Source organism: Eptatretus burgeri, chromosome 1, assembly GCF_056783735.1.
Source record: "Eptatretus burgeri isolate ZD-2024b chromosome 1, Ebu_testis_v1, whole genome shotgun sequence".
NCBI classification, from domain to species: domain Eukaryota; kingdom Metazoa; phylum Chordata; class Myxini; order Myxiniformes; family Myxinidae; genus Eptatretus; species Eptatretus burgeri.
In genome coordinates this window covers 7,436,341-7,460,898 of record NC_140961.1, presented here as the reverse complement: position 1 = coordinate 7,460,898, position 24,558 = coordinate 7,436,341, and the positions used below count along the sequence as shown (strand labels likewise).

At 42.1% G+C, this 24,558-nt stretch overlaps 1 protein-coding gene and 1 long non-coding RNA gene across 7 annotated transcripts in view; one reads left to right on the top strand and one right to left on the bottom strand.

Annotated features, from left to right (window-relative positions):
- The window catches only part of LOC147033818 (uncharacterized), a 225,003-nt gene that overhangs the window by 191,509 nt on the left and 8,936 nt on the right, over nt 1–24,558 (bottom strand). The window contains exons 1-2 of one of the 5 annotated variants that reach the window (XM_085871369.1): nt 10,925–11,088; nt 614–729 (exon numbers count right to left, since the gene is read on the bottom strand). In XM_085871369.1, the coding sequence (XP_085727495.1) occupies nt 614–718 (105 nt within the window). In that variant the 5' untranslated portion in view covers nt 719–729; nt 10,925–11,088. Of the gene's footprint in view, nt 1–613; nt 730–10,835; nt 11,089–24,558 lie in introns of those variants that run through there. The other 4 variants (XM_085871354.1, XM_085871343.1, XM_085871363.1 and 1 more) reach the window with 4 other exon arrangements.
- LOC147033819 (uncharacterized) lies at nt 11,062–13,125 on the top strand. 2 transcript variants are annotated; one of them, XR_015055502.1, is made up of 3 exons: nt 11,062–11,204; nt 11,797–12,130; nt 12,350–13,125. It is a non-coding gene; the product is annotated as an uncharacterized LOC147033819 (long non-coding RNA). The 2 variants fall into 2 exon arrangements; XR_015055497.1 differs by lacking the exon at nt 11,062–11,204 and adding an exon at nt 11,205–11,266.

Sequence of the window (24,558 nt, the reverse complement as noted above, 5' to 3'; positions counted from 1 at the left end):
CTGTGCATGGTTGGCTTTTTGGTGCAGGTTTATAGTGTTACAATGATCTTTTTCTTTATAAGGTTGATATTTGAATGAGTTTTCTATTCGTACGACTTCCTGCGTTGAGCGGTACAGGAAGCCGGAGGTGTACGCCCGTCGTGCTGTCAGCATGTTTGCCCTCCATTTACCCGGGTAATTTTTATGAGCCTTACCTTCGTCAACAAGAAGGAAGAATGCAGGATAAAACCAAGCACAATTATAGATTGTTCACAAATCTTTCAATTCAAATACACCGATGTACGTATGTGGGCGGGAGGGATTAAATTGGTGAGGAAAAAAAAAACAAACATAATAATGGAGGATAAAGAAAAACTAAAGAGAGGTGCAAAGGAGGGTTAGGGGAAAGGAAGGTTCGAGGAACGGAGGGGTTAGGGGAAAGGAGAGTAAATCGATGAGACAAAGTAGGAAGAATGAAAATTCATCCATTTCATGAACATGAAGATGACCCAGACAGACGTGCCGTTTCTTGGATATGATATGAAGGGAATGCAGATTACATGAAGTTTTAAGGTTTTAGAAAACACGACACACTCTCAAATGTTTATAAGATTCGAGATATTGTAAGGATAACCTTTTTCTTGGATTTCTCCCCATTGGCGGCCATTTGTTGAGCCGTCTCAATGTCCTGCTGAGAAGCATAATGTTGAGTCGAGTTGTTATTTTCTGCCGCTGACATCTATCGAGGCCCTAAAACAAAAACATGAAACGACATGTCAAGAATTTTTTTTTTGTCACAAATGCAGTTAATCATGTAACTCGACCACAGGTTGACGGCACAGGCCCTACTGTTTCACGGAAGGATGTGTCAGATAGTCGGGTGCAGATTTATTACATAGTCCTATATTGTGTCCTCATTGCACTAATGGCTTCTTGAGAAATTCAAAGAAACATTTTATAAAACACAATATCCTGACTCGAGGGTCCAACAGGATGGTGTGGATGGACCACAGCTACCTTTGATTCCCCGACACGACAATAAACCAACAGATTTCTGCTTCACCAGTCCATCACAAAGTGTACCGTCCTTCAGATGGACATGAAGTTGTGAATCCAGTCTGCTCGGATTAAGTTTGTGGATGTAAGAGATCCTATTGCTGCCTTAATCGGGGTCAATAAAACTAGAATATGACAGTATCACCGCTACATCATAACAGTAGTGATTCTGATCATTTCAGAATAAAATCAGCTGTTGCTGTAGGTTTCCTCTGCTGGGTGGTGTATTTCACAGCAAAGACTCAACCACAAGACCTAAGGAACTTTCAAAAGACCTCTGGGATAAAGTTGTGGAAAGGCACAGATCAGGGGATGGGTATAAAATATTTCAAAGGCCTTGAATATCCCTTGTAGCACAGTCAGAACAATCATTAGGAAGTGGAAGGTGTATGGTACCACCAAGTCCCTGCCTAGATCAGGCCATCCCTCCAAATTTGATGACCAAGTAAGGAGGAGACTGATCAGAGAGGCCACCAAGAAGCCAATGGCAACTTTGGCCGAAGGCACAAGAGCTACAGGCCCTTGTGACAAAGACTGTTCACAGTGTGCATATGACAACAATATCCCAAGCACTCCACAAGGTGGCAGTGTAGCAGGAAGGAAGCCATTACTCAAAAAAAGCCCACATTGAGTCCCGTTTGAGGGATGCATAAAACCACGTGGCAAAAAGTTTTGTGGTCTGACGAAACCAAGATTGAACGTTTTGGCCGAAATGCAAAATATCATGTTTAGCGCAAACCCAACACAACAGATCACCCAAAGAGAACCATCCTGACTGTGAAGCATGGTGGTGGCAGCATCATGTTATGGGGATGCTTCTCATCAGCAGGGACTGGGGCATTTGTCAGGATAGAAGGGAAAATGGACGGAGCAAAATACAGAAAAATCTTAGAAGAAAACCTGCTGCCCTCTGCAAGAAAGCTGAAATTTGGACAGAAGTTCACCTTTCAGCATGACAACGACCCGAAGCACAGATCCAAAGTTACACTGGAGTGGTGAAGGAACAAAAAGATAAATGTCCGAGTGGTCCAGTTAGAGCCACTACCTAAATCCAATCAAAAATCTGTGGCACGACTTGAAGATTGCTGTCCATAAAATGCTCCCCATGCAACTCGACTGAGCTTGAACAGTTTTGTACAGAAGAATGGACAAATATTGTCCAATCAAGGTGTGCAAAGTTGGTAGAGACCTATCCCAAAAGACTCACAGCTGTAATTGCTGTCAAAAGTTTTTTTTGGGGGGGGGAAATGGACATTTATCCAACCAAGATATTCTAGTTTAGTATTTATAAATAATTTTCTGAAATTGGTTTTTCACTTGGAAGTTGTGGGTTACGATGTGTAAATAAAAGGTGGAAAAAAGTCTGATTTAATGCAATTTCATTCAGGGCTACAAAGGGAACAAAAGGTAAAAAAAAAAAATTGAAAGTGGGTGCACACTTTCATTCATCTTGGAATGACCACCAAGTCGAATCAAGATAAACCACCACCACAAGGACTGCAGCAGATTAATACCACCACATTCTCAGCCATTAGTAAATTCTGGATGGGCCGATCGCAGCACCGTCACAGAAATTAAACAAATGGAAATCAACAACACAATTTGAACTTGATTTTGATAATTAGCAAGACATAACAGGCCAAAACAGGGAAGAGAGGGAAACAGATAACTTAAAAGTCAAGAACAATAACATACACTACCACCACCACCACCGCATGACTGTGTCTTCTAATGTTCAAGGGAGCATTTTAAAGCTTCCTTCTTGGGCACATAGTTTAGTTGAGAAAGGAAACAAGGCTACAAAATAAAAATAAAAAAAAAAATCAACAAAAACATTTCAGCACAAAGATTGAACACAGTGAAAACAACACAGCATACATTAACTCTTGACCTTTAGGGTCATGCTCATACTAGCTGTGTCTGCCTTCAGGCATCATAATCATGATCAAACACACAAACAACAAACCTTCAGAATGCAAGGCTTCTTGGTACTGTCTGCAAAATGGTTCACTCCATTAAATGAGTGATACTGAGCAAATTCAACATATAAACACAAAGAGATAGAAACAATGGACCGATTGTCTACGGACCGCGAGTAATGCCCAACAGGAACGGTCTCCACAGGTCACTCCTAAATACAGGCAATGTGCAAGGGTCATGCCAATTTGCTGAAGTTAAGCCAGCATCAATTCATTTAATTTGCTACCATCTTCGACATGACACGAGTTGACATGTCAAAAGCAAGGGGAACAGGAAGTCATGCTGAAGCTGACCAGTACCATGACGGCACTTGGTAGAGCACATACCTCCACCAGGCTAAATAGTTTACATTTTGTATCCACCGATAGGCCGGATCTGAACCAATATCGAATCGGCTTGTTCTTGTCAACTAACCAGCTCATCCACCAAGTTTTGGCACAACGTTTTGAAATATCATGCGATGTATTGTTATTGGCCGCAAATATCAATGGTGAAGAATCGCTTTCCGAATTAAAATAAAATTATCGGATCCGGACCTTCACCAAAATCTCAACAATTTGTTCTTGGCACACACCCAACATGTCCACCATGTTTTGTCCAAATCTCTCCTGCTTACAGACAAACAGATAGAGAGACAAGCCAGTAGGCGACATGGGTGGTCGCTATAAAGTTGCATACTAGTCATACATTTTTTTGACGGATCGGGCTGAAATTTTTTGACAAAGAGGTTGATTATAGTGCGCATAACAATGCGGAAGGCGATTTTTGATTTTCTAAAAATATATATAAAAATATTTTTTTCAAAAATTTTAAAGTCCCATTGCTCGGCAACGGTGTCGTCCATAGCAACGGTGCTCAAAAGCGTTCAACGAGATCCTGGTATGAACCTACCAGTCAAGTTTCATCAAAACCGGTCGACTCCTCTGGCCTCTAGAGCTGTCCATTACATACATACATACAGACAGACAGACAGACAGAAAACCTAAGAATAACGGTAGTCTAGCGACCACCCAACAGGGGTGAAAATAATCTCTGTCCATCTTCTCTGGCGGAGGAAATAAAGAGATCAAATAATATTCTTAAAGGGAATCCTGTTTAAAAAAAAACAAAAAAACAATTATAATAAATAAAGTGTCGTACGAGTACTTAACAGCACGACGACAGAAAGTATGCACTTTTAAAAGTTTATCCTCAGTTTTGAGTGCAATCCAAAGACAAGAATGTACAAATCAGTAGGCCTTACGAGGAGGAGACGGATCAAAATGCTTTCACGGTTACGTACATGTACAAATGCCTGAGCAATCCAGAGAAACCACAAAAAGCAATGACAACTCATGCTCTTTTACATTTCACATAATCCGTACATGTGCAATGCACAGCAACACGAGATTGGAGACATTAGGGTGCACCATGAGGTCATCATCATCAAAGCTGGCAATGTGGTGACATCTCCCAAAACCCATGAAACCTTCCAATTTTCCTCAAAATTTGAACACTATGACCGTTTCAAGAAATTTTCAGTCCCATGTGCAACTCAAAAGCACAATGAATATGTTAAATAAATAAATATATTTTTGAATCAATGCGTTCCAACGAAATAGCATTAGCCAAGAATAGCTGCATGAGGGGGGGTATCCCAAGGCACACCAGTTTCTCCTAATTGTTCGATAAGTGACAACAAGTAATTGATCGTTCCAAGGATTTCATAGTCATCTGCCTCAATTGTGTTCCTTCCAACCAATGGAAGCAACCATTCCTTTACAGGTAGGTGATAAACCTGTTCCGTCCATCACGGCATTACGGCCATTCGCTCCACGATGTCAAAAAAGCAACCCAGGTTCCCCGAATTGTGAGATAAGTGACAGCAAGGAAGTAATAGTTGCAAGAATGTCAGGGTAGCATGACTTTGTGGCATTCCTTAAACCAATGAAAGCACCCATTCCTTGACAGGCAGCTGATAAACCTGTCCCAACTGTCGTGGCATTAAGGCGATGCACTCCATGATGTCTCAATGCACCTCAGCTTCCCGGAATTGTTGGATAAGTGACAACAAGCAACTTAAGATTCCAAGGATTTCACGGTGGCATGACTTTAGGGTGTTCCTTCAACCAATCGAAGCAACCATGCCTTGACAGACAGCTGAAAAACATGTTCCACCCATCCCAGGAAATGACCACACACTCCTCGATGTCCCAAAGTACCTCCGGTTTCCTCAACTTGTAGGAACGACGGCAAGAAAGAGTTCCAAGGATATCATGGTGGCATGCCTTTAGGGTGTTCCTTCAACCAATGGAAGCAACCATGCCTTGACGGACAGCTGTTATAAAACAAGTTTGATCCATCCCAGCATATGGCCACACTCAACCGATTCTCATTAGCAGCGGCAATGAAACGTTCATTTCAAAGCTGATTGTTTAACACCATTCTATGGGAACAGAAACATCACTTCCATTAAGCAGCAACTGTAAACACAATTACAAGCAAGCAATAGATCTCGAGAAAAATTGACTTCATACTAATATGCCTCGTAGAATGATTAACAATGTATGGTTATGACAAGCTGTTGTTTTTCAACATAATTACTTGCAATGTTGTTGCCCTTGTAAAGTTTTTCATTATTATTCCACAGAAGCTACATGGCTATTTAATTGGACATTGCTAGTGCATGAAATTGCATTCCTAATACTTCAGTTTATCTGCAAATATTCAAATTGCTGCACATTACGAAAGGGGATGAATTGAGATATATACGTCGTGATACGTGTTACTCGAGAGGTGAAGATAACACTGTGCTTGAAACCGTACAACCCAGTGATCCAAGATTTCCTCTGCGGTTCCCACCAGGATAACTAATTGTTCTCACCAAAGGAGATGGTATTGCGTTTGGGCCCGTTTGTCTGTCTCTGTTTGTCTGTCTGTCTGCACAGAACTTTCATGTTTTTCTCCACAACCGCTTGTCGGATTGAGACAAAACTTTCACCATAGGTATGATGACTCATGTAGAATGTTTTAATGATAATTACGTCACAGGTCATGTGGTGTTGCAGCCATGTTGGAAAAAAAAAAAAATAAAAAATAAAAATAAAAAAAAACTTTGGACCTCTACCTCTGAAACAACACCAAGGAAAAAAAATTGAATCTTCACACATGGCAAGTACTCCTCATTGGGAATAAGTGTGATTTTTTTCCCCTTGATATCATAGGTGCCTTCGTTATGACGTCAACATTGCATATGTAGAATGCTACATCGGATCAGTATGAAAAATTGAGGGTCATCTCGGGATAAAAAAAAAAACCCATTGATGATGTCATCGGTCAAGTGATTTGCCAGCCATATTGTTTAAAAAAAATCATCTCAGAAGTGGCTGAACATATTGAGGTGAAACTTCACACGTATAGCCACCTATCCATGGGCAATAAAAGATTCACATTTCTGATGTCATTGGTCACATAGTTTGGCTACCATATTGGATTTACCTGAAAACCTATAAAAAATAAATAATAATAATAATTAAAAAAAATCTTCAGAATGGCTGGACATAGAGGGGAAACTTCATACAAATGTTCCACAAACCATGGGTGCCCAAGTTTGTCGTGTTGAAATAATGTATTGAATCATGTTTTCTCTGGAACCGCTTAATAAATCAAAGTGAAACTTCACAATTATGATTGAGTAGTGATGTTGTATACACGTTTTAAATTTCAACCTGATTGGACACATGGTCTGGCAGCCAGAATTATTATTTTTTTTTTAATCTGGGTTATTTTATTTATTTATTTATTCATTGAATGAGGCTCACTTGGCTGTGGCTGGATGAGCTTGAGGGTAGAGAAGTAGCAGCTGAAAGGTGAATCCTTTCCAGGTTCCTCCTGATGACTTCATCTTTGCTTTTTGCTTGTTCGGGTTCCTTCTGATTATTTACTCCAATGCACAACTGCACCCATTTGGTTTGAATATAGTTTAATCTCATTCTAAATTCAATTGAATAATAATGAAAATCGTCCAGGGTCAGGTGTCTGATCAAAGGGGGATGTCTTGGTACCCAGTCAAGTGACAGTTCTGACTCTGTCCTTTATTAATTACGTAAACACACCAGGACACAAACGCCACACAAAACAAGTTCTGGCGAGTGGCTGAAAACTCTGATTGCTCTTTGTAGTTCTTAATGCAATATTGTGCAAATTATTGTATGCCAACTATTAAATTAGAATTGTTTGTTTGCGATCAGGACACTTGTCGGATTTTTCAGCAACTTTTCGGATAAAGTTTGCTACTTCATCAAAACTTTATTGGTTTGAATTATAGGCCTTAGCACTCAATTTTGCATTTGTGCTCCTGCTTCACATTTGTTGTTACGATGCCACAAGAATGAATCAGCACCAACAAAAACCATGGTTTAGAAAATCATAATGCCATTTCATCTCCTCCCCAGTTCCAACGCCTAAGCCTCGGGCCAAAATGGCGCACCTTGGAGGCAGGTGCAGTTCAGTCTGTTTGACATGCAGGGCATCTCCCCAAAAAAACAAATTAAATAAATAAATAAATAAATAAAAAGAGTCAACATGGCAGTACCTTTGCTGGATAATGCATCAAAGACCTCTATTTATAAGATTTTGAAAATATCAAATCGGCATCTTCACAAAGTTCACGTTTCCCGTTGATATATTAGAGGATCAAGCTGCTCAAGACATGCTGGAGATAATCGAACTGGATAACACTGGTCTACGTCATGTTCCATGATGAAGGGAATTTTGGATTCAGATAATAGAGTGTATGCCTGGTGTTGTCTTCATGGTTAGGGTGGTGGGCTTGGGATCCTAGGGTCCTGAGTTCAAATCCTGCTTGGCTGTTGAATCAATACCAGGTGGGGTTGACTCAGCCTGTCATCCTTCAGAGGTCGGCAAAATGAGTAGCAGCTTGCTGGGATGATTAAGCCATCATCTTCTGGGAGCTTGATGGGATGATTAAGAGTATCCTGTGTCGGAGTGGCGACTCGTCCAGGATTGTGCCCAATAGCCCAGGAGACTGCTTGAGCAGCACCGACGCTCCGCACAGAGCATGGTTCCAATCGATAGATGGACTATAGTATGTGAACAAGCATTACAGTCCATTTCCGAGGAATTTTTTAAGTCATTTCTAACTTTCCAAGATGGGTGAGAAGAGTTATCCAAGAAAATGGTGGACGTTTAATGAACTTACAACCTCCCAAATCACTTCAAAGCACAATCTATTTTTCTAAACCCTGGACTTGATTCATACTCATGTTCACAAAACTCTGCTTACATTAGTAAGAGTTATTTCCCAAATGAATGGTTCAGTTTCAATAAGACACTGTTATTATTCCAGCATGTTTCCTCGAGTGGATTTTCATGCAACACGAGATGATATCATCAGGTAATGAGTTTAAAGTGGAATGAAACGAGGAACCGAGAACAACTGGGGAGACAGAGTTGTGCGCTTGATGTCGTGCACGACTGATAGGTATCCTCGGTATGGCTGGGTGATGACTATATACGTACATGCACAGTGGTTGTGAGGTCTGTGAGCGCGTCTCGTCTCAAGGTGAGATGTGGTGCCAGTGTTTGTCCATCGCTCGCTCACCTTACACCCCCTTCATCCCGACAAAATAATGAATCAATCAATAAATACATAAAACACCCCCGTAATGTCCTTGTACCTGCTGCATTGTTGTGCTGCCTCCACCAGTGAAATGGTAAAGATTGGATGAACATCATCATCATGTACCATACTTGATGCAGAGCGTTGGTGGTGTTTACACAAGTTACAAGGCGACAATCGTGGTCGTGCCGCCACACAAGCTTAGGGAGTCGGGGCAGGAATTTGTAATTTGTTCTTGGTGCCAGTGATCGCTCGCCCACTCTTTTTGAAGGACACCGTGGGATCGTTAACATTCACCAACTCATTCCGGCAGATGGGACATCTGTTCAACGTCCATCCGAGGGACGGCACACACATTGACGAATCACCCTGCCTGTGAAGCATCGGGATGACAGTTTAGAGCTGGGTCGGGATTCGAACCCAGGCCAGACAGCTTAGAGGCGAGTATGCGTACCTCGAGAGTCGAAGCCGTCTTGCCAGCACAATCGACAAGAAATAAACCGACATATTAAAATTAATGGTGCATGAACAAAGCACAGGCAGGATGGACCAAATGACCTCCTCTGGTGTATTTCTTGTGTCCGTGGATTTTTTTCTGTCCATAAAAAAAGGTGGAGACAGTGCAATGTGCTCCAGGAGGACATGTACACCTTCATGTAATGAGTGGGTTTAATGAGAACAAGGGAGAGGACAATCAAAGGAATAGGGAGGGGATGAGGTTGGGGGTCTGGTGGAGGAAAGGTGGAAGGGGCTAGGAGCCGCAAAGATGGGGCTTGGAGGTCCGGACGAGAGGGCAAGGAGCTGGGAAGATGGGGGTGGGAGTTGGGGGTCTGGAGGAGGGGGCGAGGGGCCGGCAAGATGGGGGTGGGGCTTGGCGGTACGAAGGAACGGGCGAGCAGCCGGGAAACTGGGGCGGGGCTTGGGCCTCTGGAGGAGGGGCGAGGAGCTGGAAAGATGGGGGTGGGGTTGAGCGTCTGGAGGAGGGGGCGAGGGGCCGGCAAGATGGGGGTGGGGCTTGGTGGTACAAAGGAAAGGGTGAGGGGCGGGGAGGATGGGGTGGGACTTGGGGGTCTGGAAAGATGGGAGTGGGGCTTGGGGACCCAGAGGAGAGGGGCAAGGAGCTGGGAAGATGGGGGTGAGAGTTGGGGGTCTGGAGGAGGGGCGAGAAGCCTGGGAAGATGGAGATTTGGGGTTGAGGAGCTGGGAAGATGGGGGTGGGGCTTGGGGGTCCGGAGGAGGAGCGAGAAGCTGGGAAGAAGGGAGTGGGGCTTGGGGAACTGCAGGAGAGGGCAAGGAGCTGGAAAGATGGGGGTGGGAGTTGGGGGTCTGGAGGAGAGGGCGAGGAGCTGGGAAGATGGGGATTTGGGGTTGAGGAGCTGGGAAGATTGGGCTGGGGGTTGGGGGTCCGGAGGAGAGGGGGGGGAGTCAGGAAGAGGGGGGTGGGGCGCGGGCATCCAGAGGAAAGGGCGAGGAGCCGGGAAGATGGGGTGGGGCTTGGGGGTCCAGAGGAGGGGGTGAGGATCCGGGAAGATAGGGTAGGTTTGGGGGTCTGGAGGAGGGGGCGAGGGGCCGGGAAGATGGGGGTGGGCATGGGGGTCCATAGGATGGAGCGAGGAGCTTGGAAGATGGGGGTGTGTGTTCGGTTCATACTAAAATCCCTCATTGTGTCAGTAAACAAACATGTATGTGGACAAGTTATTAATTACAACCTCACTTTCGATGTTCAAACATAACAGGGGCCGATCAAGTCATTTCAACATGATCAATGACGCACACATGGTGATAATTATGACGTCGAGAACACAATCACAGTGACAATAAAAGGAAAGTTTGACTTGTCTAATTAACAGGGTTTCAATCCAATTCATCAACACCGAGGGCATCACGTGCTTGGTAAAACAAAACAAACAATTCTCATCACATGACCAATGATGGCACCGAATAACTCGAAAGGAACCAAAAGAGAACTTTATCAAAGTGAAACTGTCCAAGAGCAAACGTCATTGATCATCGTAATCTCATATCAACAGCTCAGACCAGTCGGTGTCCCTTTCCTCACTCACCTGTAACATCAGAACCATTAACACGATGAACCGAGCTGCGTCAATCAACTGAAGAAACAACAACAACAAATCACAAACAACAACAAATCACAGACAACAACAACATCTGGAACACATAGAGTATCGAATGTTCTCACAAATCGGGTCGAGGTGGCTTTTTCGAGCACGACAGGTAAATGGGTCGGGAGGGCGAGACACGGGTTCAGGTCGGAACTTGATACTCAACTGGTTTATCTTCCCATCAGAAGAACTTGTTCCAACAAATCACGTCGCTCGTCACACGGACTCGACACGGACTCGCGAACTAACTCCCAGGGGGGCTTGGGCTCGGTATTTGGGTGTTTACTCTGTGCCCAAACAGGTGATACCGGTACTTGGCGGAAGCTTTCGTTCCAATCGGTGTGAGGCATGGCTGGTGGGCGTGGCTGACCTGGATGAACGTGTTCAGGTAGTGGGCGGAGCAACAAGCGGGGCAAAGTGTGAGTGGGCGTGGCATGTCCGCACAGGTGAGAATGAATAATCAAACCCTCGTGTTGGTAAAGTTTTCACGAGAGTTCTCTTGTTGCAGGTAATGGACGATGGTCAACGAACGAGAACTGATGATGATGATGATGATGATGATGATGATGATGATGATGATGATGATGATGTAGAACGTGATTTTAATGGTGATGTTATCACGACATCAGCACGTGTATTGTTCCGTCATCATCAGGGGTTTTCATCTTTCATTCCCAACGTCAATCGGAAGGGTTCGGTGTGTGACGTCAATCCCTCTTGTGTTTGACGCACTAACGAACGAGAGAACACACACACACACACACACACACACACACACACACACACACACACACACACACACACACACACACACACACACACACACACACACACACACACACACACACACACACACACACACACACACACACACACACTGTTGAAGAGTAAATAAGTTCATTGTATCAACTACTTTACTTGATTGATTTGTTGATCTATTTATAAATCAAAATTTTATTTCACTGCATGTCCTGAAGTTCACCTGCACCTCCCGCCCCCCGCCGACCCCCTTCGACCCTAATTTTTTTCTCATTTCAGTGAACAAACGTTGGTACATCATGGGTGATGAAGGTTTTGGTCAAGTTTCCTTGGAATTGTTGTGTGTGGTTTCTGAGAAGACACAATTCCTATTTTGAGGAGGTCAACCCCCCCCCCCCACCCCAGATAGACCCCTTTGATGAGCGCAGATTTTGATGCGGCCAATACACCTTCGTTAGGCAACAAATATGAAACTTGTGGACAAGTTTCATCAAAATCGTTTGTTTGGTTCAAGCGAGAATGATCGAAGTGTTTATGGACTCATTGACATTCACTCACTGACTCACCTGCGGACGCTGCTCGATCCGCATAAGCTCACCTGACTAAAGTCCAGGTGAGCAATAAAAATTAAAAAAAAACGTTATAAAATCTTATTGCTTGAATGAAGGTTAAAAGTAGCTTTGTCTCACTGAATCTGAATTTGTTACATTAAAAACTCTTTCTTCTTCATCGAAGTTGGAAGGTAATTACAAACATTTGTAACTGGTCTTTCATGAACCGGCTGGTCAGGCCTGACTTTTTGATTAAGTCGTTTTGTAATTTGTTTTGCAAGGGCTGCAATTGGCAATTTGTTCAAGGTTCCGGCGATAGCTTGCCTACTCTTCCCGAAGGACTCCATGGGGCCTTCGACGTCCACCACCGAATGCTGGAAGACGGGACACACGGTTCAACGTCGATCCGAGGGACGGCACACAGATTGATGAACCACCTGCACGTGGAACATCAGTATGACAGTTTATAGATGGGTCTGGATTCTAACCATGCCAGACGGTCCACATTGGTTTTTCAAGATTTTGAAGCCGACACCTAAACAGATGGTTGACTGGGTATGTTTGTGTTCCAGTAGTGTTCCATCTTTGTTTCATATATTGTATTAAACTGACACCAAAATCATCTTCTTCACTGTGAAGGGAAAAACCAAGGTGAAAATTGACATTGCATTGCTGATTTTCAGAGGAATAAACAACTCGGGTTTACCCTGAACATCTTCTGCCAATGTTTGCTTCATATATTTATGTCTGTTTTTTTTTAAACATACAGATATCTCATAGAAGAGTAGCGGTATCTCCTGGAGGAGGAGACTTATGGAATACAGATGTCTCATGGAAAAGTTGAGGCCAGGTCAGGTCAGGTATGGGAGCATGTGCCAGAGCAGCGCGTCGCTGCGTCCATTTTCCGCCGGTACTCCAGGGGCCTCTGTCTGGCCGTCCCCAAGGCAGATGCCTGGCCCATCCCCATCTCCTTGAGATGCCGATCAACTTGTTACAACCACGAGGCACGTTGTTGGCCCATTGGCCTCCTCCACTCATGAGGCTCCGTCACTGAGAGAATCTGGTGAGCAGGATCAGCGTCAATAAAATAAGCCACATGTCCATACAGCCGCAGCTGACGCTCACGGACTATGCAGGTAACAAATCTCATTTGAGTCTCTCTCAGCAACCGGTAGTTGGACAAAAAGTCCGACCAATGATAGCCAAGGATTCTCCAAAGAGACCTGGTACCAAAAGAGTTAAGTCTCCATCTCAGATCCCTGCACAGAGTCCAAGTCTCACATCCACAGAGCAAGACTGGAAGCACCAAGGACCTGAAGACTCAGACTTTCATCCTAAGAGTAGAGGTATCTCCCGGAAGAGGTGACTTGTGGAATGCATATGTCTCTGGAAGAGTAGAGGTATCTCCAGGAAGGTGGATGTTTCGTGGCAGAGATACAGAAGGGATGGAAAAGGATCAACAGATAAAGTTGCGAAAAGGGAAAACATTTGGACAATAACAAATGGATACAGTAAAGCAGAAGTATAGTACTTTAGTGGCAAATGAAAAGTGGCACAAGGACTTTGTAGGTGTAATAATTCTACTCAGAGGGAGATGTGAAAGACACTAATATATGGTGGTGGGCAACAGACTTGAAGACCTGGGGAGAATAGCAAAGAAAGCCAGAAGCAAATGACGAGAAAGACAAAATAATGGACGTGAACATTAGTCTCGGACTTGGTAAGGGTATCTTCCGTTTATCGTTTTTCTGTCAATGGCTTCATCAACATCTAAAACAGGGAGGCACGTCATCATGACAAGCATACGTCCTGTCGCTTCGCCGATTGGTTTCATCGAAAGACAGCATGCTGTACCTCACAAACATATTGCACGTCTATCTGTGATTGTCAAAAATGAAGTAGAAAATGATCTTTGAAAGCACGTAATTGTTGTTGCGGCTGTGGTTGTTCATGTTGTTGTTTGTGTGCTCCTTCCATGTCCTTCCAGACGGTTCTTGCTGGGGTATAATAATTACCGCTGGAACCACGACATTAAAGCTCGAGGTCCTGCTTCTTCATCCTCAATTTCGAAATCAATGACTTTTAAAATCGGCAAGTTTGTGATAAAACTTGGGAAATTTTGTTCCAAGTAAATCAGTCATTACCTTCCCAACAGTATGACAGCAGAAACTCGAGAATAAGGAGCTACGGATGGAGAAACTTGGATGATTTTTAAAATTATGGATTGATACTTGATGAATATGAACATGCAAGGTTCCCACTTTCAAGTCTCAAACAAAATGTGAGACAAGTTCATCCTGATTGATTTCGAGGATTAAACAAAATCACGCCCTGAAGAGGCACCGGCGGATTGATAAGGCAAAAAGTTGTCCTGAACAGCTGAGTGATGATGATTGCCAAATAAACTGTTCCCTCAGAAAGAACACATCACACAATGTCAGTCATATCAATAATAGACTTTTAATCATTTTGCACAGTGACAATGGTGAGACCTAAATTCTCACCTTGTCTTCAATCCATATCCTTATTACCATCCCTAATGACACTGGGAATGAAACATCAAAACTCCGATGATGGTAATATGCTGATATAGTGACACCCTCACCATTAAGCTCGAAGCTGGATATGACATACTTGCAAGATTATCCTGTCCAATCTCGAGCTACTCAGGCAAGTCTACAATCCAGTGATGTGTCTGAAGCTGTTCTCTACTTCAAGGGACTCCTGGCATATTGCAAGCCACAGTGCAGTGCAATAACGTCGATTGAACAAAGAAGAATAGTGGTTGAATGAGGTGTAACAACTCAGGCATATAATGGAGGCCACTTTTGATGGATGGAACACTGAAAGAAGGTAATTGAAGCAATAGTTGCACAAATCAGGAGTCGCAGGACAGTCAGCTCAAAGCCATACAATGGTGTTGGGTAGAAACAACGCGTACGGTCTTCAAGATGTGAAGAGTAAAGAAAGCTCTCACCTCATTATCGAATCACCTGCAGTCACATAATCTGTGTTTGTGTCAGCCCAATGTGCCCCATTACAAGTAGCTTGCAATGATGTCATGTTAAGATGCTCTGTACATCTAAAACACTGTATTTGTGTGTTTGTCTGTCCCCTTCATGTGTTCACCAGTCTATTTTTGAGGAAAAAAAAACGTTTTCCATAAAAGAGTAATTACATCCCTTCTATTGGAATTGTGGCCGGTGACTTGCAAACCGAGCCACAAGGGCGGTGTCCAGAATATATATATATATATATATATATATATATATATATATATATATATATATATATATATATATATATATATATTTTTTTTTTTTAATAACAATAAAGACAAGTGGAGGTACATTCAAAATACACCACCCTCATGCCAAATAAATAAGTAACAAATCCTCCAGCACACAACATTGCCAGGGTGCTTCGGTACTCGGCGATGCCACCTTGCAGCACATGGAGTCGGAATTGGAAGGGAGCAGTGTGCAATAATTGATTGATTCATTGCATAATTAAAATAAAAAAATAATCATCGAAAAATAATTAATTTCTTAATCAATTGGCTAATAGCATACCAGCATTGATCCAGCATTGTTTCTGCCAAATCTGAAACTGTTTTGAAAATTAAGTGATGACTCGAAAAATGAATCAATAAATTAAAAATACTCTTTAGAGCCAAATCACTTGTTCTCCGTCATGTCCAAATATCAGCTTCCTTGCTCAAAAGGTGCATGAGATATTTCCCAGATGAGAAAGAAAATAAATAAGTGATTAATAAATCGATAATAATTAAGCAATCAAAAAACTAAAAAATACCGTTTTTGCCAAAGCACATCATCACTTTTGTCCCCAAATTTTAGCTTCCTCAAAGAATGGCTGAGATATCACCCGGATAAACAAGAAATAAAAAGAAAACGGAATAAAAACTAAAAAAATTACGTTGTGCATCACCTGGATATGTAATTGGGAAGGAGCGGTGTACAATAAATAATTTACTGATTAATTGCGAAATCAAAATAAATAAATAATAATTGTAAAATAATAAATTTCTTAATCAATTGGCTAATAGCATACCAAAACTACCACTGTTTCATCCGAATCTGTAACTTTTTGAAAATTAAGTAATTAATCGAAAAATAAAGAATTAATTGATGAATTAATTAAACAATAAATCAACAAGTTCAAATTGTGAACATACCCCGTGGGAGTTCATTCGTACAACTCTCAGGGGAGCGATAGCACGGACGTCAGATAGTTTTGAAATTTGGTAAGATTTTCATCGCATCAGAAAAAGAAACCAGAACACCTCACAAGAGTGAGGCTAGTTTCATATCTTCATTTGCGACTTAATTTTGCATTCAGAATCGCCCAGCACATTTAATTTTTTTAAATTATTTTTTACATATTAAGAAAATGGGCCGAAAGGGCCGTTTATTGGCCGAAAGGGCTGGAATCGCACTTTGGGCTCAGTTATTGGCTGGGGAATGGTCTCTACAATATACTTGCCAAATTTGGTTCGGTTTCATTTGCGAACAACCGAGAAATAGCAATTTTTTTTAAAAATCGGCCGAGAGGGCCGTTTGTCTGCTCAAAGGGCCATAATCTCACTTTGGGCTCAGTTATTGCCTCGGGAATGGTCTCTAGAATATACCTGTCAAGGTTGGTCCGGTTTCTTTCAAGAATAACCGAGAAATAGCAATTTTAAGAAAATGGGCCAAAAGGGCCGTTTCTCAGCCCAAAGGGCCGGGAATCGCACTATGGGCCCTGTCAATGCCTGGTGAATGGTCTCTAAAATATACCTGTCAACTTTGGTTCGATTTCATTCACTAATAACTGAGAAATAACAATTTGAAGAAAATGGCCCAAAATGGGCCGCAACCGCACTTTGGGCTCAGTTACTGCCTGCACATGTGTGTCGAGTATATGCCTGTCAATTTTCATCGAATTCTGTTCACGAATAATGGAGAAATAGACGTTAAAATGAACTGTACACAAGAAAAGAGAGAACGCGAGCGGCGCTTAGACCCCGTGGGGTGGAAGACCCCACAGGGTAAAAACTACCCTTTATAGCCAAATCACTTGTTCACTGTCGTGTTCAAATATCAGCTTCTGAGCTCAAAAGGTGCCTGAGCTATTGCACAGATGAGAAAGAAAAGAAACAATTAATAAATCAATAATAATTAAGTAATTAATCAATTAATTGATTATTCAAAAAAAATTAGTTTTGCCAAAGCATATCTTCACTTTTGTCCCCAATCTGAATTACAGTCTGAATTAAAAAATAAATTAAAATGAGTTTTTTGTCACCAATCTACACAAAATACCCAACAATGATGAAGTGAAAATATTTTTCGAAATTTCTACAAATATATTGAAAATTAAATGCAGAAATATCTAATTTACATAAGTATTCAGTCCCTTGAGTCAATACTTTGTCGAAGGGCCTTTGGCAGTCATTAGAGGTTCGAGTGTTCTTGGGTATGTCTGTATGAGCTTTGTACATCTGGATTTGGAGATTTTTTCCTATTCTTCCTTGCAGATTTGCTCAAGCTCTGTCAAGTTGGATGGGGAGCATCAGTGAACATCAATGTTCAAGTCTTTCCACAGATTCTTAGTGGGATTCAAGTCTGGGTTTTGGCTGGACCACTCAAAGACTTTCATGTTCTTGTTCTGAAGCTGTTCCAGTGTTACTTTGGCTGTATGCTTGGAGTCATTGTCCTGTTGGAATGTAAATCTTCACTGCAGTCTGAGGTCTTTTGCACTCTGAAGTAGGTTCACCTCAAGGATTTGCCTGTATTTGGCTCCATTCATTGTTCCCTCTATAGTTACAAGTCTCCCAGTTACTGCGGCTCAAAAGCACCCCCATGGCATGATGCTGCCACTACCATCCTTCATGGGAGGGATGGTGTTAGATGAGTGATGAGCTGTGCTCTGTTTCTGCCAGATATAATGTTTTGCATTCAGGCCAAAGAGTTCAATTTTTGTCGCATCAAACCACAGAATCTTCTGCCTCCTGCTCCCAAACTCTTTCACTTGCCTGTTTGTAAACTCCAGGTGTGCTGTCATGTGCCTTTTTCTTAGGAGTGGTTTCTGTCTGGCCACTCTCCCATAAAGCCTTGATTTGTGAAGTGCTCCAGAGACTGTTGTCCTTCCAACAGGTTCTGCCATCTCAGCCAAGGAACTCTGTAGTTCTGTCAGAGTGGTCATTGGGGTCTTGGTCACCTCCCTGACCAAAGTCCTTCTTGCCCAGTTGCTCAGTTTGGTCAGGCGGCCATCTCTAGGAAGAGTCTGGGTAGTTCCATTTCCTTTCCATTTCTTAATGATGGAGCTCACTGTGTTCTTGGGAACTTTCAACACTCTTGAAATTTTCTATACCCTTCCCCAGATCTATACCTCCTCACAATTCTATGTCAGAGTTCTACGGACAGTACCTTGGACTTCACGGTGGATTTTCTGTTTTGACATGCACTGTCAACTGCGAGAACTTACATAGAAAGGTGTTTCTTTATAAACCATGTTCAATCAATTGAATTGGTCACAGGTGGACTGTTTCTTTATAAACCATGTTCAATCAATTGAATCGGTCACAGGTGGACTCTGATCAAGATGTAGAGATATCTCAAGAATGATTAAAGGTAATTGGTGGAACCTGAGCTCAATTTGGAGCGTCATAGCAAAGGCGTTGATGACTTATTGACTCAACACATTTCAGCTTTTCGTTTTTAATTAAGTTGAACAAGTTTCAAAAAAACAAAAATTCCACTTTGTCATTATGGGGTATTATGTGTAGATCACTGACAAAAAAACAGTCTCAATTTAATCCATTTTAAATGAAGACTGTAATACAAGAAAATGTGACAAAAGTCAACGGGTGTGAATACTTTCTGAAGGCACTGTGTGTGTGTATATATATATATATATATACACTGTGTGTGTGTATATATATATATATATATATATATATATATATATATATATATATATGTGTGTATATATATATATATATATATATATATATATATATATATATATATATATATATATATATATATATATATATATATATATATATATATATATATATATATATATATATATATATAATCAGGGTATGCCTACACATTCTGTAAGAGATATCTCAAGGATGATCACAGGGTGGACAAGTTCATGAATACACGGTAAACATACAAACACATTGTGTAAGCATGCGAACCGTGCTTCCCCATTGCCTTGGGTCGCTCACCTGCATTTGATTTTTATTTATTTATTTTCATTTATTTATATTTTCATTTATGGAAGCTTTCTGAAGGTGCTGTGATTTTTCCTGGTGGATCGCTTCGATGTCCATTGGTATGCAAAATTACCCGACTTCCCCATTGTCTCAGGTTGCTCACCTGCATTTTTTTATAATTCCATTTATTTATTTTCATTTATTCATATTTGTATTTCCGGATATTATTGAACGATTATGTGATACTTTCTGGTGTATCAGCTTCAATGTCCATCGTAAAGCAAAATTTCAGCCTTTGACGCCACCTGGAAGGGACCGATCTTTAACATCAGTCAGTCAGTCAGTTGGTGAATCAGTGGTTATAGAAAGAGCTTTATAATAATAATAAAAATAAATAAATAAATAATATATATATATATATATATATATATATATATATATATATATATATATATATATATATATATATATATATATATATATATATACTGTATACACACAACAAAAGCACAATCACCTCTCTCACTCATAACTGGAGGAGCGACCAAATAGCTTTCACATTATAAAACATTCCAGGTTGTGACTATGACTACATAATTAAATCAACATTCATGCCTTCCAGTCAAACAAGACTGCTTAAAACAACTAAAAAAGCCACACAAGGTAAGCCCTTTGCTCTTTCAAACTCTAACCGAGTTCTTCCACAGTGGCAGACATTTACACGCAGTGGATGCGTGAGAACATAAACTACATGCCCCCTCAGCCGTCAGAGCAGTTGCAATGCTTATTGGCCATTTGCCAATGACAAGACTTGTGCCATATCCTCAAAGAAGGCTCCATAAATATTTTTTTTAAAAGCAAACAAAATCGGATCACTTTATTGTGCCTAAGCCTTTGCAGCAATGTGAAAGGTAATGTTAAATGATTCCTGACCCCATTCCTTCGTGGACGGAAGGAAGTGTATAATTTTTTTTTTTGAAAAAAACAACAAAATTATGATTTCTTCAACATGCCACCAGGATTAGGACAGCACCTGGCAATGGTGGTTTTTATTCACATTGTTGGTCAAAACGTTCAGTCATTCTTTGTTAAATGAAAGGCTGGAGAACACATGATAAAAATCATGTGATGTCACTCCAAAATGAAAGTCTTTTGAAAAAAACTAGAGTAATTCGACTGTGCGCAGTCGACGGGTATGCCTCCGCTCTCCTGCACAAACACTTGATTATTGACATATTTGACCCTTGACATTTATCATATCTGGCCCAACATCTAATCAGTTCATTGCCTTGTCTAACTTTACGTTTGTACCAAGTTTGATGAAATTCTGTCCAATATTTCTTGAGTTAGGGTGTAAACAGTAAAATTTCAGAGTTTGACCTTGACCTTTGACCCTTGACCTTTATCACATCTGGCCCAAAATCTAATCACTTAATTGCCCTGTCTTACTTTCCCTTTTTACCAAGTTTGATGAAATTCTACAATTTGCTTCTTGAGTTATCGCGTAAACAAAAATCCGGATGGACAAACGGACAGACGGACAGACGGATAACCTGGAAACATAATGTCTCCGGCTCCCTTGGTGCAGAGGCATAAAAATATAAACATATATATCTGTATAAAACGTGTAGATACACTGTATAAAAGTGTATTCGACATGGAAAAGTCATGGCTGAATGAGTGTGCTATTTCTGTATAAAAGTCAGTTTGGCAATCAGGTGTAGAAAGCAATATTTTTGTTAATTGTTCATAAATTCCTTCGACATTCTGAAGTACAAATGCACAAAAGCATCTCGTGATGCCAAACAAGAGCTTCGGGAGTGTCCAATTAAAATGTTTCAAGCGAAATCCTCCACTTCCATCGATAATTTGGTCGCACATTTGAGATCATCTTCTGTGTCGACATGTAAACCACCGTATTTATCTCTTCATATTGAGATTTATTTTTTGGTATGGAGACCTTACCGGAGCAGACGAACAAACTTTTGCACTTAGGCATGCATCGCTGCTTCGTCGTTAACCAGGGAGCAGCATGGAGTACAAGCTGGGTGATCAATGGTTGTCACTTGACAGGAGCGCGTTGAGAGGCCAGTGCTGCGCAATCCGGCAATCCATTCCTTCTTTGCGTCCTTCGTCTGACTCCTGTCAACATCCGTCACTCCACTTCACCACTGCAGTCCCGTTTTTATGGCCCTTCTTCAGAAAGCCCGATTCCACCACAGTGCTGCACCGCACCCGCTTCTTTATTTCACATCCCAACCTTCTCTCAGCAGTATCAGGCGCAGTTGCATCGAATACTGGTTTGACCTGGCAACTTTGATCACCTTCACCTGGCAAAACACCTGCCATTTTATTTTGGTCTACAAAGTCAATGCTCATGGAATAGCAAGAACACAAGGAATCAGGATACAGCAGAACAAAAGGAAGAAAGAGCAGAAGGACAGGGGGGAAGCGCCAACAGCAGGGTTGAGGGACAAAGTAGATGGAGACGGACAAACAAGAGAAATGGGTAAGAATGAATTGCAGTGGTGGATAATATGGACAAAGAAGCAAACTCTGAGGAAGAAAAAACTGGAAATTTGTGGAGGGGTGCATGTGCACCCTGCAACAGTGAACAAAATAACACTTCACATGCCCGACCGTGTGAATCTCTGAGCCTGCACTCCCTAACGGTGCTGGGCCAATCCCCCCTCCCCCACCCCCCAAGGGTCCTGGCAGATGCTCTTTCCTCTTCTCCAGCCTCTTCTATCCACTCACTGCCAGGTGCAGTAAGACAGAGGTGTGTGTGACCTCACATCACAGAACAATCAGTGTGACCATGTATTGCCTCCTGAAACCCACCCACATGTTGAGAAAGCAGACAACCGCCAACGACACACACATTATTATAGTATTTCTTATACAGCCTGTGGCTCCTGTTTGCATCATTGTTGGGAGCACGGCTGTGCCACTGAGGTAGTGCCCCACTTTACACTAAGCTGGTACTCATTTTGCCGACTTCCGAAGGATGACAGGCTGAATCAACCCACTTGATGTTATCTAACAGGACAACGAGGGCTCAAACTCAAGACCCGAAGAACTTGTCAATCAGTCACCTGAACCGTGAAGCCGACAACAGCTTTTAGTCACACACATGATGTGATATTCAAAACAACTACAACTGCAATATCAATAAAAGTCGAGAAAATTGCTCATCCCTTTATTTGAATTAAATGCATGAAGGAACACCCTTCTATGTTTTCACACTATTCAGCCTTGAAAGGTCGGGATAAACCGAAATTACGTTCAACAACTTTCATTTATAAACTAGTGCACCCACTCCCTATGGGAGCTGCAGGAAGGGTCATCTTATTATCCTCTGTGGGGTATGTAGATTACAGTCGGTCAACGCTTGGGTCCGTTTATCTGTGGTGGACGTGATGAGCATGGAGTGCCTCAAGAACGTTGGGTTTTGATTCCTCCAGACTTCTTTCAGTTTCATGTTCAACAGCAGTAGCAACTGTTTTCAAAAGGTAATCATACTTGTTTGTGGTTTATAATCTTTTTTTCGTCTGGTTGGTTTGCCCCAAGATGATAAGCGATGTCGACGTGTCAACGCTGCATTTGTTCCAGGAGGACAAACCCCTTGGGGAGAGGGGATGTTATTTGTATTAACATTAATGTTATGCTATTATCATTCATGTTGTGATTGTAAGTGCTATTGGAAGAACGCCACAATTAGCTGTCTAAACATGAATATACACCTTAACATGGATATTTATCCCCAGGCAGAAAATCCCCCTGGGGAGGTGGGGGATGAAGTCATCACAACCTCCATCGTGTGACCCTTAGTCCTCCTGCCAAGTTTGGTTCAGATGGATAAGTAACGACCAAATGTATCGCTGTCAAAAAAAACAGTCAGACAGACAGACAGGCAGAGAGACACAGACAGACACCAAATTGCATAATTTAGTATGATGATAAATAGCAAATACCACCCATCACTTCAGTCATGGGAATACTAAGGGAGGGGGCAGTGTGGAGGGGTGGGGTAATGAGGAGGGGTTGGGCGAGTAGGAGGGGAGCTCGGAAGGAGGGGAGAGAGAGAGGAAGGGGGTGGGTGAGGAAGGGAAGGAAAGTGATGCCTCTCCACACATTGCAAAACACTCTGAGAGGGAGGAGGTGGGAGGGAGGTGATGTGAGGAGGGGGTGGAAGCGAGAGAAAGAGAGAGAGGGGGCAAGAGGAGGAGAGGCAGAGAAAGAGGTGTGGGAGGACAGTGCTGCACTTTATCAGGAGGAAGCAGCGAGGCAGGTAGAGAAAGAGAGAGAGAGAGAGAAAGGTGAGGGAGTTCAGAAAGAAAATGATCTTATGCTTTATGACTCCCCCCCCCCTCCACACCCACACCCACACACACACACACACACACACACACACACACACACACACACACACACACACACACACACACACACACACACACACACACACACACACACACACACACACACACACACACACACATCTCCCGTGTGAGCGCTTCCATTGTGCTGAGGCACCACAGCCTGCTCCAAGTTCTGTTGTGGTTCAGTACGAAGTTCCACACAGATAGCAAGGAAACAAAAAGGCAAGCCACAATAAAGTGCACCAAAATGACTACCACAAAGGACCACCTTCAAATAGAGTTCTCCAAAAGTGGAATTCAAGTGGAATATTAGGAAAATTCAATTCAAAAATATATCAAGCTACAGAGATCACAAAATGTCAATCTATGCTTTCACAGCCAGAACCAAACATCGCAGAGTTCCAAACACAAGGTTTCATTCAACATTGGACATTATTTTTTATTTCATCTATGTTGAAGTGATGGGTCGTATCATGAAAGCAGATCACACAAAAAGGTGAAACAATGCAATGTCGTGTGAAAAAAACCCATTACACAACATTTTCAGTAGATGAACTGGAAGACACCGAGGTGCCACATGACACCACAGGGCTCAACACAGGTGGGTGGCGCCTGAACTTTGTACGTTGATCGATGTAATTTTTGATTGTGTTTCTCAGAGTAACAGTATGGGTACTTTTGCCAAAACACGGGGGAACACATGACTGAACTACACACATAATACCTCGTCGTTCATTTTGATGGAAAAAAGGACAATGCCAACTCTCACCATGGCTTGCAAACAAACACACTGCTTGTAGAGCGCTCCCCACGTGACTTAAGCACTCAAGTAAGCACTCCAAAGAAATGGTTGATAAGGAACAGCTGGCTCGGCAAGCGA